Here is a 14,115-nt window from a genome sequence, read left to right on the forward strand (position 1 = left end):
TTGTCAGGGAATATAAAATCAGAAATTGGGTTGAACCAGTCTCAGATAGAGTATTTAAAGGAACGGTGTGAAAATCTCCAACCAATACAAAAGGTTGTTAGTGTGATTTTTGATGAGATAAATGTGCAAGGTAAGCTTTGTTACAGAGGAGGCCGATTAGAAGGTATTGCTATGGATGAGGAAAAAGTTGAAAATGCAGTCAGAATACAAGCATTTATGGTGTCATCGGCATTTGGTAAATATGAGGACATTGTGGCATTGTATCCCATAAAAAGCAATACTTCTGAAAATTTAAAAACATGCACATTACAAGTACTGAAAGCACTAAACGAAATTGGTTTCAATGTGCTTTGCCTTATATGTGACAATCATAGACTCAACAGAGGGATGTATCAAATTTTGTGCAATGCAAAAAATAACAGAGAGTACATTGTGAATCCTTTCAACTCTCAACAAAAAGTCTTTCTTCTGTTTGATACGGTTCATCTATTAAAATCCATAAGGAATAATTGGCTTAATCAAAAAAATGAAGAGCAGTCATTTGTTTTCCCCGCTTTTAACAACCAACAAAATATTATGTGTGCAAATGTTCATGACTTGAAAGCATTACATGCCAGTGAAGAAAATAATATTGTGAAAACTGCACCAAGCTTATCGAAAAAAGTTTTGTATCCTACAATATTTGAGAGACAAAATGTGCTCCTCGCATGCAAAATTTTTGACGAGAAAGTGATTGCTGCACTGCAAAATAAAAATGATATCTTTGTTGAAGGCACTGTTGAATTTATCAAAATTATCATGTCTTGGTGGAAAATAGTAAATGTTCGCACCCCAGAAGGCGGTATAAGACTAAGAGATCCATTACGAGATCCAATAAAAAATCCAGATGACTCAAATGTCCAATTTCTAAAAGATTTCGTGCTTGGGAGAGCATTGTGTTTGTACCAGATGAATCAAATCCTAAGCATACTGCAAAACTGACACCAGATACATTTTCATCTCTTAATCAGACTTGCAAAAGTATAATACAGCTGATTGAATATGTATTTGCAAACATCCAATTCAAATACATTTTACTTGGTAAATTGTCTTCAGACTGTCTTGAGGGTCGCTTTGGAAGATATCGTCTGATGAGTGGATCAAATTATAATGTTAGTGTTTGCCAGGTTGTTGATTCAGAAAGAAAATTAAAAGTCTTGAATTTACTGAAACTAGAATCTTCAAGTCTAGGCCGATTCAGCATTAAACAATTTAATGAAAAACAAGGAAGGTTGCAAATTGAAGCTGATATGAATGATACTCCAATAAGTTCAGCATTATTTGAAGATTGTAATTTTTCAAAAAATGTTATTTTTGAGAAAAGTGAAGAAATTTCTATAACAGAATCTGAGTCCGTCTCTCTTCTATATATAGCTGGCTATGTGTGTCATGCAATGATAAAGTACATGGGAAGTTGTGAATGCTGCTGTCGATTGGTAAAATCAGGAAAGGATATGGTGGTAGAGGCAAGTAACGTAGCTGCCCATCAGTACCTAAACTGCATTACGCGTGGAGGTTTGAAGGAACCAACAGAGTATATACATCAACTTGTTATCCTGGAATTCAAAATATTTAGCTGCCTCATATCTCCAGAGTATGAGGAAAAATTCACCAAGTGTAAGAAACAGCGTGAAGTACTCAATATATAACCAGATTTGCATTTTTAGTTTATTATAAACAGTTTGAAAATCAATCGTGCAGTTGTGGGAAAACTATGAATGATTTGATAAATAGAGCATCACATATTATTGCAAATATCTTTTTGAATAATTATACAAAAATGCGCAATGATCACCTCTCGAGTCGTAACTCGACAGATTCAAATTTGAAAAAGAGGAAACTGCAGACTTTCAATTGACTAATATAATAAGGCAAAGTAGGAGCCCTAAGACATATTCGATATGCATTATCCTAATGTATATTAGCCGTTATACATTATAATTATCTTATATCTACACATTATATACATAATAAAATATATTATACATTATATCTATATAATATTACATATCATGTCAAAGTAAAATAGCACTGATTCACTCACCATGAACAAAACTAAAATAAAATCTACCTACTGGACAAAATAATTAAAAATTTGGCAAATGTGCTCATGCACTTGTCCTTCTAGAGGCGCACTAGGACCGGATTAGAAAAAAAATAAAACATATGAACAATAGGTCTAAACAGTATGCGTTTTTTTCAACTCTTTCAAGAACTAATCAACAGAAAATGTAACATTTGGCGCAGAGGTTCAGCTGGGGTCTGGAAATTCAAAATTACTATGACTTCAATATTACAAGATTGGCAATTTTCCAGCGTTCACTAGCGTTTTTTCAGCTTTTCTATAATTAAGAGAAAATGCTTAAATTTAGTACAAAAGTTAAGCTGAATCATGAAGAAATATTGTATTGTAAGGGCTTAGAAGATGCCCAAAATCGGCGTTTTATCAGCTTTTTCAAATAAAATGAGCAGAAAAATTTTCAATTTTATACACATTTTCAGATAGGAAGAAATAACATGACAAACTTAGAGCAAAAATGAATTGGGTGGCGCCAATGATACCTCTGCCATTGAGCAGATAATACAGCACTCAGCTGGGGGACTCTTAGCCTTTGCATGTTAGATAACACTATAGAAATATAAAATGTATTGAAGATTGGTGTGTGATCACATTGTGTGCGTATTATGTGCAAGTACACGCTTTGTTATGAATGAACAGGCAAGTACTATGACTTCATAGTACTTGCGTAAGGACGAACTGAGCAAAACTATCGAGGAAGCCACACCCAGTTGGCTGCAGGCTCTCATGGAGCTAACAGTGCACACCTCCTTTGGCAAGCACGACCCCTAGAAGGACGATATCACACTTGTCCTCCTGCCCTTCCAGATATTCAAGATTATGCCCATATCCACCGAAGAGGAAAAAGGTTCACCGACACTTATTGGATTTTGGGTCCGAGCAATGGGAAACACTCACATTAAAATGTCCACTTGTTGGTTGCGTTTAGTATGAGAAGCTACATGCCAGGCACAATGTGTTCCAATGAAACTTTTCAAATTTTGTTTTTTGGCTCATGCTTGAATCGGCGTACACTTGCACATTTACGCATCCAATGTGATCGCACTAGACTGCCGACACACAAACGGAGAAAACCTGCCAAAGAGAGAAAATATGACAATTCCTGGTCACTGACTATGAAGAATAGGAACAAGTAACAAATTTAATAAGTAAGTGACCACACCTTTACGTTATCCATATCATAACAATTTGTTCAATGAATATAGCGAGCTTTAATGTAAGCTTTCATCATTGGTTAATAATCACTCCTGAATAATGCACAGATTTGTTATGATATAACATGGTCTTACTATGCTAACTTATTTACAGTGTGTTTATCAGCCATAAAGAAACCTTAGTTTAGAGTTGGAAATAGATAGCCTATGATAATGAAAATAAATATAAGTTACCGGTACCTACTGGATAAGGCTGAATATTGAAATCTTTTGCTGAGTAAGCTAACAATATAATCATTTAAAACATATTTTAGTCTATAATAAAAACTATTGGAAATATGTTGGGCTCTTTTACTCAATATAATCCAAACCATAAAAGTTTCCAATTTCATAACATTCTTGTTATAGGTACTCCAAGTAGAAGTAGAATTTATATTCCAATAATAAGCTCTATAAGAAAAAGAAATACTTATTATATTATATGATGACAAAAAACTTACAAATTTACTTTCGCCTTACTTTCTAATAAGACTTATTTGTGTATTTCATCTGAAAAGTTATGAAATCAAATAAAGTTAGATTGCCATACTACAAGATTTCAAATGGGGAGTCTGAGTTCCTCTCTGGAAATCAAGGTGTATTGTAATAAAAATAAAAAAAACAATCTGTAGGCCTAGTTCTTAAAACTTTCAGCAACTCACCTATAATCTTTATTTCATGACAATAAATTATTAGACTATGTGTTTTGAAATTTAACGTGATTATAACTCAAGTACAAATAACCTACAAATTTGTTGACTAATAAATAGGAATTTTGTGAGAACTCAATGATTGCTGCCCTTAAAATTAATGATAGATGTTGAAATATGTATCGGGAAAATAAAATAACAAGCCACTATTCTAAAAAGTAATTAACAGTAGAATTATCAACGTTTATTCACGAAAAATTCCACTCGACATAGGGATTTCAATGTAAACACGGGTTGGAGTGTACGCTTTTGAACAGCTGATCACCTGAAGGTTCTAGCCTTGTAGTTTCGTAAGCAACGCGCGAATTTTACTCAGTGAACTCTATACTAACTGGAACGGGCTGTCCAATGCTAAGCTACAGCCAAAAGTGTGTGAGGCGGAGTGAGTGAGACAGGCCTACCGTGTGGGACTCCCTTCTCTCTCGTACTCATACATTTAAGCAGGTTGTTGCAGCTCTTGAGTACGATTTTTCATTTTTAAAGTTGAAAGACGGATTTGAATGAGTATTAGGGCTATCAATATTAGATCACAACCTTTTCTCTTGAATATTGTGATGTATTTGTCGTAAAATGCGTTGAATTGAATAAAAATACGACCGAGAAATGGTGATGTATTGTGTTGCATTTAGATGCAAGAATAGGCATGTTGAAAGAAATGAAATACCATTTCACAGGTAAGTCAAACATTTTTAGTCTATTAATTAATTCGAAGAAACCTTTTTGTTTTACATACATTCCCAATACTTTTTTCTATATTGATCAGTTTATTTGACCAAAAATAAGACAACAAAATCGGTTATATATTCCTAGTATATGGTGATAGTTTCTATGCTAACTGAAAATTTAGGCCTACTTTATAGCATCTAAAATAAAGAAACATAGTTGAAGAACAAATTAATCCTTATTCAAAAAAGAATAATCTTGAGATGACATAATTAATTTATTTTAGGTACCTTACTTTTATTTTGAAAAATATGATATTGCTATCAGCTGAATTGTGATTAATTTTTGAAACCTTTCCATTTCAAATAAATAATCGTTCAATTTTCAATATTATAATAATTATTTAGCATATTTTACTGTTTGCTTATCATATGGTCATAATTATAATACAATTAATATAAATATAAGAGATAAGATGCATCTTTTTTTTAGCTCGTTGCTTGCAACCTTAGACCAGTTATAGAATAGACACGGCTCATTGTATATTCATACTGGAAGTCGATGAAGCCAACATTTACTGCCTAATCCACCCATCTTGACGTCACAGCTGTGACGTAACGCATCGTATGGGAATGATTACATTGTTGTTAAACATAGCTTGTTTTCCACAGCAGATTGTTATTTATTTATGCAATTATTATTCATGAAAATGGTAATCTCCTGCGCAGCATATAATTGCACTGACATTTTGCACTGAAATTTATACACATAAATATTGTAAGTTGTAACTGTAATATTATCCTTGGTTATGATGTAAGTGAACTAATTGCAGCATGACAATAAATTAGTTTTGTAAGCTACCGTATCTTATTATTTTCAAAACACATTATAACTTTGAAGCCGATATCACATAACACATTATAACTTAACCAATATAGTTTTTGCCCGTACCTAGAAATAATCTAAAAACACTCTGAATCTGAAATAGACACAATCTGAAAGTTTTTCATACGATGTGTGACGTCACTGTTGTGACGTCAAGATGGGTGGATTTGGCAGTAGACGTTGGCTTCAGAGGGTAGACTTCTCAGCGTGTCTATTCTATAACTGGTCTAAGCTTGCAACCCATACAGCTTGAGATTACCCTACAAAGATTCAACCACTTATTGAAGAAGTCAATAGAATGAAGAGTAGCTGTTATATCAGTTATCCGATAAATATTATTTGACTATAAATTATTATAAGAATCTTGTTGAGTTTGGTTTAATTTCTTTTAAATATAGGAATTATAATATAAGTTGTTTAGTTGTTACAAAATTATAAATAAGCAATTCTGTGGATGAGATTCAGGAATATAGATATGGGTCAACTCTCACGACGTATAACTTATTTATTTTTTCATTTCGGGATGAATTCGCGTTAGCCTCAAAAAAGACTATTGATTGTGATCAATATTAAAACATCAAATTTTTATAAAAATCATCATTCTTCAATTCTTTCAAATCTAAAATCGATGATTATTCTCAAAATGGTATTTACTATTATCAACAGTCAGAATATCTGGTAATTTAATTTTCTGTTATGTTGTTCCGACTGTAAATTCGTCAGTCCTTTTTGTGGTTCGACAGCTGTGTTTGGTGGCTCTCCGGCTCAAGTGTGGACCGTATGAAGAGAATTTTAGGATAGGATACGAAATAGATTTGATCGATGGCAGGATTACTTCGAACCTCTCGGTGTGGCATTTCTAAATCAGTGATAAGGAACGCATCAAAGTTATTTTATGATACCGGATCCAAGGTAAGCTGTCCTATCATTGCTGTTGGTTGTACTAGGTCATAAGTTTACCTACACCCAAGTTGTAGTCTAATTATAGATCTGTTAAAATGGGCTCAGATGGAACAGTTTTGTAGAGGTTAAAGAGGGTAAAATTTATTCAAGTCTATAATTTGAAACTTATTCATACAGATTATAATGTTGAGAATGCTGAATCAAACCAGATAAATATAATCATGTGACAACCACTGCAGAATCACAGGAAAAATTATTTGTTCTTTGTGCGTTCTGTCATCTGACACTTTTATGATCATACTTCGTATTCTTCCTACTTTCAAGTAGTAAGCTATTAGAATATAATGTTAGATGGCACAAGACGAGATTCGTAAGTACTTATATAATGTAAATAATAATTCTTAAGCTTTTATACAATCAGGTAAATTAATATTTTAATTTATGTACTTAACTGTGTCTTCAGTAATTGTTATTGTAAAATTTAAGTCTAACTGGAATTTGTAATTTATCATGATTCTGATATGTACTTGAGTTATAATTTTCTGTTTAGGAAACATGGTTGTCTTATAGAAAAAGTGATCTTTTCATAAAACCGTAAAATATCAAGCTGCCTATCTTATCAATATAAATGTTTTTGTTTTTGGCATGGATATTTGTTGCGAAGTTTGCTTCTGCTCTATGACTATGAACCTGTGAAGCTGCTGGAAATTATCCTGAATACAGAGCTCCGCAGGGCCAGCCACTTTTCTAATTTTTAACCTCTATAAATGACCTAGATTGCATCATAAACATATAAACACAAAATTGTCAAAAGAGATTGAAAACTTTGTCACATAATTGGCAAGAGCAGGCTACGTTAAGTATAGGCACAGAATACAAATATATAGCCTAGCTATATTATAGAATATTATATATTAATATTAAAGAAGTTTTCTCTGGTATAGGCTACTAACGTGGCTCCCCCAGAGATTGGAGTTATAGATGAAACATCGATGGCGATAGGAGATTCCTTGATTGCGACAACATCGACACAGATAAAACAATCAAATAAAATTAAGGCAAGCATAACGGTGATCCCAGGTGGGATGATACAGGATGTAAGCAGATTTATTGCAGGTCAGAAAACACCACCAAAGAAAGTTCTCCTACATGTTGGCGCAAATAATACCACGGGAGCAAAAACCCCAAATCATGTACTGCGCCCCCTATTATGGCGCAGTACATTTACTATTAACAATTGAAGCTGGCATGAAACCGATCATCAAACAAAATGGTTTGTGACCTCCATACTAGCCCGAGAAGACATAAGTGAAAGATTCATTGAGAAACAAACAAAGCTTTAGAATTCATGTGCTATCAATTAAAAGCAAATTTTGTAGACAACACCAAAATGCTGAACATAAACCACCTAGAATGGGATGGAGTTCACTTAAATGCAAAGGGGTCAGAGATACTGGCACGGCGAGTAATAGATGCACTAGCTGAGAAGGGAATTGAATACCAGGAACGTTACCTAAACTACAGAATTACAGAACACAGATATAGCTAACACTTCTTATAATGCATCTAACAATTGACCGGAAAAAGGAAGAACAAAGAATGCAATCATAGTCTACCATCTCAGAATTGTGTTCACTATAACCTTAGTGTCCGGTTTCCCATTAGGGAACTTTGGACTATATACGGCAAGGTGGAACTACCCTTGGGTCTCCCCACCATTCAAAGTCATACGCTAATAATAATAATCTCAATATACAGCGAGGCTTACAGAATAAAATGGAAAAACTACAGATAGAATTGAACCAATGCTCACCTGATATAATAATCCTTACAGAACATGGCTTGAAACATGAGGAGCTCTTGAGTGATTAACAAATATCACTGGGTACACACTTGCTGCTGAGTTCTGTCGCAGAATTTACTTGTGGGGGGAGGTAGCAGTCTACAGAAAAATAACATTGTATCAAGCGTTGAAGAAGTAACCCTATCTGAACCATACAAGCCAATGGAGAAAACATTTGAAACTATTGCTGTAAAAATAAAACTTAAATCACTGAAACTGTTAATAATAGGAACATACAGATCTCCTGATAATGAAACGGAAAAAGACTATATAAAAAGACTTGATGGCCTATCTATTACAGGAATATTCTGCTCAACATTATGAAATAGTTGTACTGTGAGACACAAATATAGACACCCTAAAGACCGACAAACAAACTTACAAGGACCCTAACAAGATGCTGACACAAAATGGTTGCTCTATCTATGACCTGCCTGCAACAAGAATCACACAAGCATCAGCAACTAGTATAGATGGATGCTATCATAATGTTGAGAAGAAAAGAATTAAAAATGTCTAGGTTCTTCCAAATCAAATTTCCGACCACCATGCAGTATTGTGTAAAATAAATTACAAACTCATTTTTCATCAGCTGTGCTTAGTGAGAAAAGTTGTGTGTATTTTTGGGTTCAATATTTTATAAAATAACTTGATTCATTCAATATGAAGTGATAATTAAGTGTCCTATTTAAATATAGCTTGGTGTTTTAATTTCTCTAAATTCAAAATGTTTAGCTTATATATATTTTTGGACAAAAATTAAACTTGAACGTTTTACAGTAGAAACATAACCTATTTTTGGACATTTTATCAATAATTTATCAAAATTTGGGAATGGAATAGATTTGGGCCAAGCCTGTTGTTCCTTCCTAATCATATTTATATGATTTGTGGTTCTGTCCACGAATAAATGAACTTGACCGTTAAACCATCATATACAGATTTGCACGAAACTTCTCAAAGAAAAACCTGATTAGACTAAAAGTAAAACTTGGAGTGGTAAGCTGGCAGACGATGTTTGAGTCACTTCATTTGGATGATGAATACAGTTTCTTCTTAAGGACAGTTCGCCAGAAAATTGATGAAGTAATGCCAAGAGAACCTAAAAAACTCGCAAAAACTATAAAACTCATATTCTGGGATAATAATACAATAAAACTGAATACCAATGAATTAAACACTCAAGATAAGTATATACTTACAGGTTCACAGGAAGACAGGGACGTGTATGCTAGATTAAAAAAGAATATGACCTAGATGTTGCAAACAAGAAAAGGATGCAAACCCAAAGTATAGTGAACCAGGCAGAAAACTAATCGAAGTATTCTGGAGAATTAAAAATGAATAAAGAAAAGGAAATACACTCGGTAAACACGAAAATATCTGATTATCCAAGAATATCAAAACAATCAGTGACCCATACCATGTCAGCAACATTAAAATGCCCAGTTCACACAACCTACAACTAAGATTAGCACCGAAATAGAATCTACCTGTGGATGAAACCAGGAATAGAATTTGCCTATACTGTGGATGAAACCACAACGTTTGACCACTTCAAGCCCATATCAATCAAGGAACTACAAAATCTTTTAACAAAACTTGAAGCAAATAACTCGGCCGGTTTTGATGATATCTCAGGGATAATAATCAGATGCTGTGAGGATGAGCTGACTGCACCGCTTCTTTACATTGTGAACTCGTCAATCCAACAATCTACATTTCCACAAATCATGAAAATAGCCAAAATATACCCCAAGTACAGGGTGGGGCAGAGCCGATTGACGAGTTTAGAAGGGTTATAAGTAATGGACCGTTCAACTTAGAAAAAAACTCTTTAATGGGTTCAATTCAGTTTGAAATATAGTTTTATTGTTAATTTTTCGAAAATTATATCAGTTAAATGGCGGCCATAAGCAGCAATATACTAATGTAGCGCATTTTTGAAGTTTTAAAACGCATTTTGGCACACTGCGATTGGTAAGGCTTTGATCTCTTCTCTGATTCGCTCCTTTAGTTCTTCCAAGGTGTGTGGGCGATCTTTGGAAACTTTATTTTTGAGGTAACACCATAGAAAAAGATCACATATGCTTAAATCGGGTGAGCGTGTCGGCCACCTCAAGTTCACCCTTTGTGAGATAAGCCGCCCTGCGAACATTTGTCTCAACACATTCATTGAAATACGCCCTGTGTGGGCTGTAGCTTCATCCTACTGAACCATATTTCTCCCGAGTCATGTTCCTCAGCAAGTTCTTCCAATTTGGGGCGCAAAAACGTTTTTAGCATTGTCACATAACGCTGGGATGTGACATTGACGGTGATGTTGCCATTATCAAAGAAGTATGGTCAGCACGCTCACCCGATTTAAGCTATGCGATTTTTTTCTGTGACATTAACTCAAAAATAAAGTTTCCAAACATCGCCCTCACACCTTGGAAGAATTAAAGGAGCGAATAAGAGAAGAGCCTTACCAATCGCCGTGTGCCAAAATGCGTTCTAAAACTTAAAAATACGCTACATCAGTGTATTGCTGCTTATGGCTGCCATTTAACTGATATAATTTCAAAAAAATTAACAATAAAAACTATATTTCAAACTGAATTGTACCTATTAAAGAATTTTGTTCTAATTTGAACGGTTCATTTCTTATAACCATTCTAAACTCGTCAATCGGCTCTGCCCCACCCTGTACAAAGAAGGTGACAAAGAGGATTCAAAGAACTACCGATAAATAGCTAACTCACCTACACCATCTAAAATAATAGAAAGAGCTATCTATGATCAACTTATGTCACACCTGCATGGCAACAACTTACTGACTGATTTTCTTAGCATATATAAATGATCTTCCAGAAGAACTCGGAAATCAAAAAAGTCGCATTCCATTTGCTGACGACACAACAATACTAGTACCAACTGAGAGAGGCACCACAACTGAGACCACAATGAAGTCACCAACATCTGCAATAGATTGAAACTCACAATTTACAAAAACAAAACAGTTTACATAAATTTTACCCCATCCAATAATTCGAACGAGCAGATTAGTAATAGTATTGACTCATTGAACCACAAAAAATTCCTAGGCATATTAATTGATAAGAATCTGAACTGACATGCTCACAAAGACGCCCTATGTAAAAAACTGTCGTCAGCAGTTCATGTAATCAGAAGAATATGTAATATATCTGACGAAGGCACAGCTCTTGTGGCCTATCACTCACTCTTTGCCTCGTATCTAATATATGGTAACTGCCTGGGGATCCTCAGCTCAAGCGAATCTAGTGAGGATACTCTGGGTACAAAAGAGGGCTATAAGAACCATACTGAGAGTTGACAGAATTGAGCACTGCAGAGTCCTTTTCGTAAAATACAAAATTCTTACACAGTTATAACCTGCCACACAGTTATAACCTGCCACAGTTATATCATTATTCATCCTGGAATCTATTATCCAAATGAAGAAATCAACCCAAGTGCTCAGTGCTCGGACCGACACAGCTACAACAATAGAAACAAACAGAAAATATACCTCCCACAGCACAGACTCCAGACCTACTGTCTCTTATGTACGCCGGACATCACCTCTACAACCAGCTGCCATATAGTTTAAAAAATATCCAAGACAGGAAAGCCTTCATCACGAAAGTAAAGCACTGCCTAAAGCAATAGATCATACTACAGCATGGACGAGTTTGTAGACTAGCACACCTACAGAAAGGAATAAATGACCCCTACAAAGGGAAGACGAAATGACGATTCCCACAGCCCTGGCTGCTGGTGAAGACCACAAAAAAAGATCGGTATGCAATAGGTGTTCTACGATGTCTATATTCCTGGACCTCTCTCAAAAGCTATCTGGCTAAAGTGCATCCATCAGCAAGCTGCAGAGGAACCAAACCTATAGCAAGAAGATTTACTAATAGTCTTTCAATCGCAATAAAAAAAAATCACCCTCAGAGAGTGAAAGAGATTCTCCTGAAGAAATTCCCTAAGTCTTCTCTTTAAAACTGTCTTCGACAGACTCCTGAGCAAAACCGGCAGCTTGTCCAAAATTTTAACTGTCTGGTAGGGCCTTCTACAAAATTGTCGTTTTGAGACTTACCGATTCAGAGACGATTTTTCGTCCAGTTTCCGGATGACATCGGCGATGTCATTGAAGCCTTTCACTCTTACCGACAACGACACAATTTCTGTAATCCTGGCACATAGCAGGGCTTCACTACTATCATGATATAATTATGAGTAAAAACGTCATATTTGTTCCCCATAACCATTCCAGTTGTTCCTTAAAACTTCCAACTCGCTTCTGAAGCACGAATTCTACTTTACTACCCAATTTCAAACTAACGAAATCATTTTCAAAATTGTCGATGCAAGAGCGATACCTTCCAACGACTCATTTGTCGTCAGGGGGCGAAACTGTTTTGTGAGTGTGAAAGCTGTTCCATATGATACCATGTAATTTCGACTCTGGGCTATAATCTTGATGAGGAACAGTGCGGTAGGGCTAGGCTCAGGCTGCTTCTGATGCCATAGCTGGACATCACAGTATTATGTAGGCTAACACACACATATTATGAACATACCCACATATTATACCTCCTACAGTTATGGTTATGAACTAGAATAGGAAAGAACAGTCGGTTGTGGTTGCTATACACAATATGTAACTTCTTGAAGAGACCAAGAATACGGATTATTACTAGTAGATGGTTGTGCAATGTTGCTAAAGTGAGGAAGAGGTATGCGATTTTGGATTTCGGCAAATCTATAAACACCTCTTCACCTGTCGCCTGTCCCAACATGATAATTGCTGAATGGATGCATTATTTTAGAAAACGATAAAGCAGTTTATATATATATATATAAATTAAAACAGGAGACACGATATAAATAGATTGAAAACACTTAAACCTTACATTAGAAATGGGAGGAAAGGAAATTTTCGAAGACTGAGTCTCCTTCCTCAACCGAGCTGACTACAGTTTCAGGTGTGTGTGCAGCCATGGTAATACACCAAAGTTATTACACAAAATGTTAATAACTTAATATTTATAGATTCTATTAGATTGAACGGAACTTGACAAACACATATGTTCATCATGTGTATGATAAGTTATGTTCAATCTAATCGAATCTATAAGGATTAAGTTATTAACATTATTTTCTTAATAACTTTGGTGGAAACGCAGCTTTACGGATACTCCAGAATCAATATTCTCTAACCATTCTCATTTTACTCTATCAGACATTCTAACTTTCCTTTTATCTGCTTTATTATAATTATTTGCCTGGAGAATCGAAACCCAGCCGAAATTGCAGATCCACAACACATTAGATGCGTATATCTGCAAGTCATGCATGACCAAGCGCGCATATGTGAAACAAAATCCGGAAAGGGCAATAGGAACATTCACACCGAACGAGTGCACTTGCTGGTTAAGTTCAGTGTGAACAGCTACAGACAAGTCAAGACGTGTTTCAATGGCTCTTTACAGATTTTTTCGCGGCTTATGCATGATATGACGTGGACTTGCACATACATACACCACGCATCCAATGTGATCCACCCTTAGACGGGGTGGAATCAAATTGGGGTGGTCTTCAAGTATCTCAATAAGTTTGATATGTCTAGTGTAGTTCTATTAGTAATGATTTATGTTCAAAGTTCTGCCATGCTCGGTTGCTCCACATTATAACCAGGTCCCACAATGTATCATATTCCATAACTTGAACCAAGTTTTCAAAGTATCATTTGCGTATCGTTCTTTTTAATTTATCCACCTTATCTTACTT

The 14,115-nt window shown here is 35.1% G+C and overlaps 1 protein-coding gene across 1 annotated transcript in view; it reads left to right on the top strand.

Annotated features, from left to right (window-relative positions):
* Positions 1–5,812: 5,812 nt before the first annotated feature.
* LOC111049584 (dihydrolipoyllysine-residue succinyltransferase component of 2-oxoglutarate dehydrogenase complex, mitochondrial) overlaps positions 5,813–14,115 on the top strand; it is a 59,591-nt gene continuing 51,288 nt past the window's right edge. The window contains exon 1 of the mRNA XM_039427513.1: positions 5,813–6,482. Coding sequence (XP_039283447.1) covers positions 6,393–6,482 — 90 coding nt within the window. The 5' untranslated portion in view covers positions 5,813–6,392. The remainder of the gene's footprint in view (positions 6,483–14,115) is intronic.

Source organism: Nilaparvata lugens, chromosome 4, assembly GCF_014356525.2.
Source record: "Nilaparvata lugens isolate BPH chromosome 4, ASM1435652v1, whole genome shotgun sequence".
Lineage (NCBI taxonomy): Eukaryota > Metazoa > Arthropoda > Insecta > Hemiptera > Delphacidae > Nilaparvata > Nilaparvata lugens.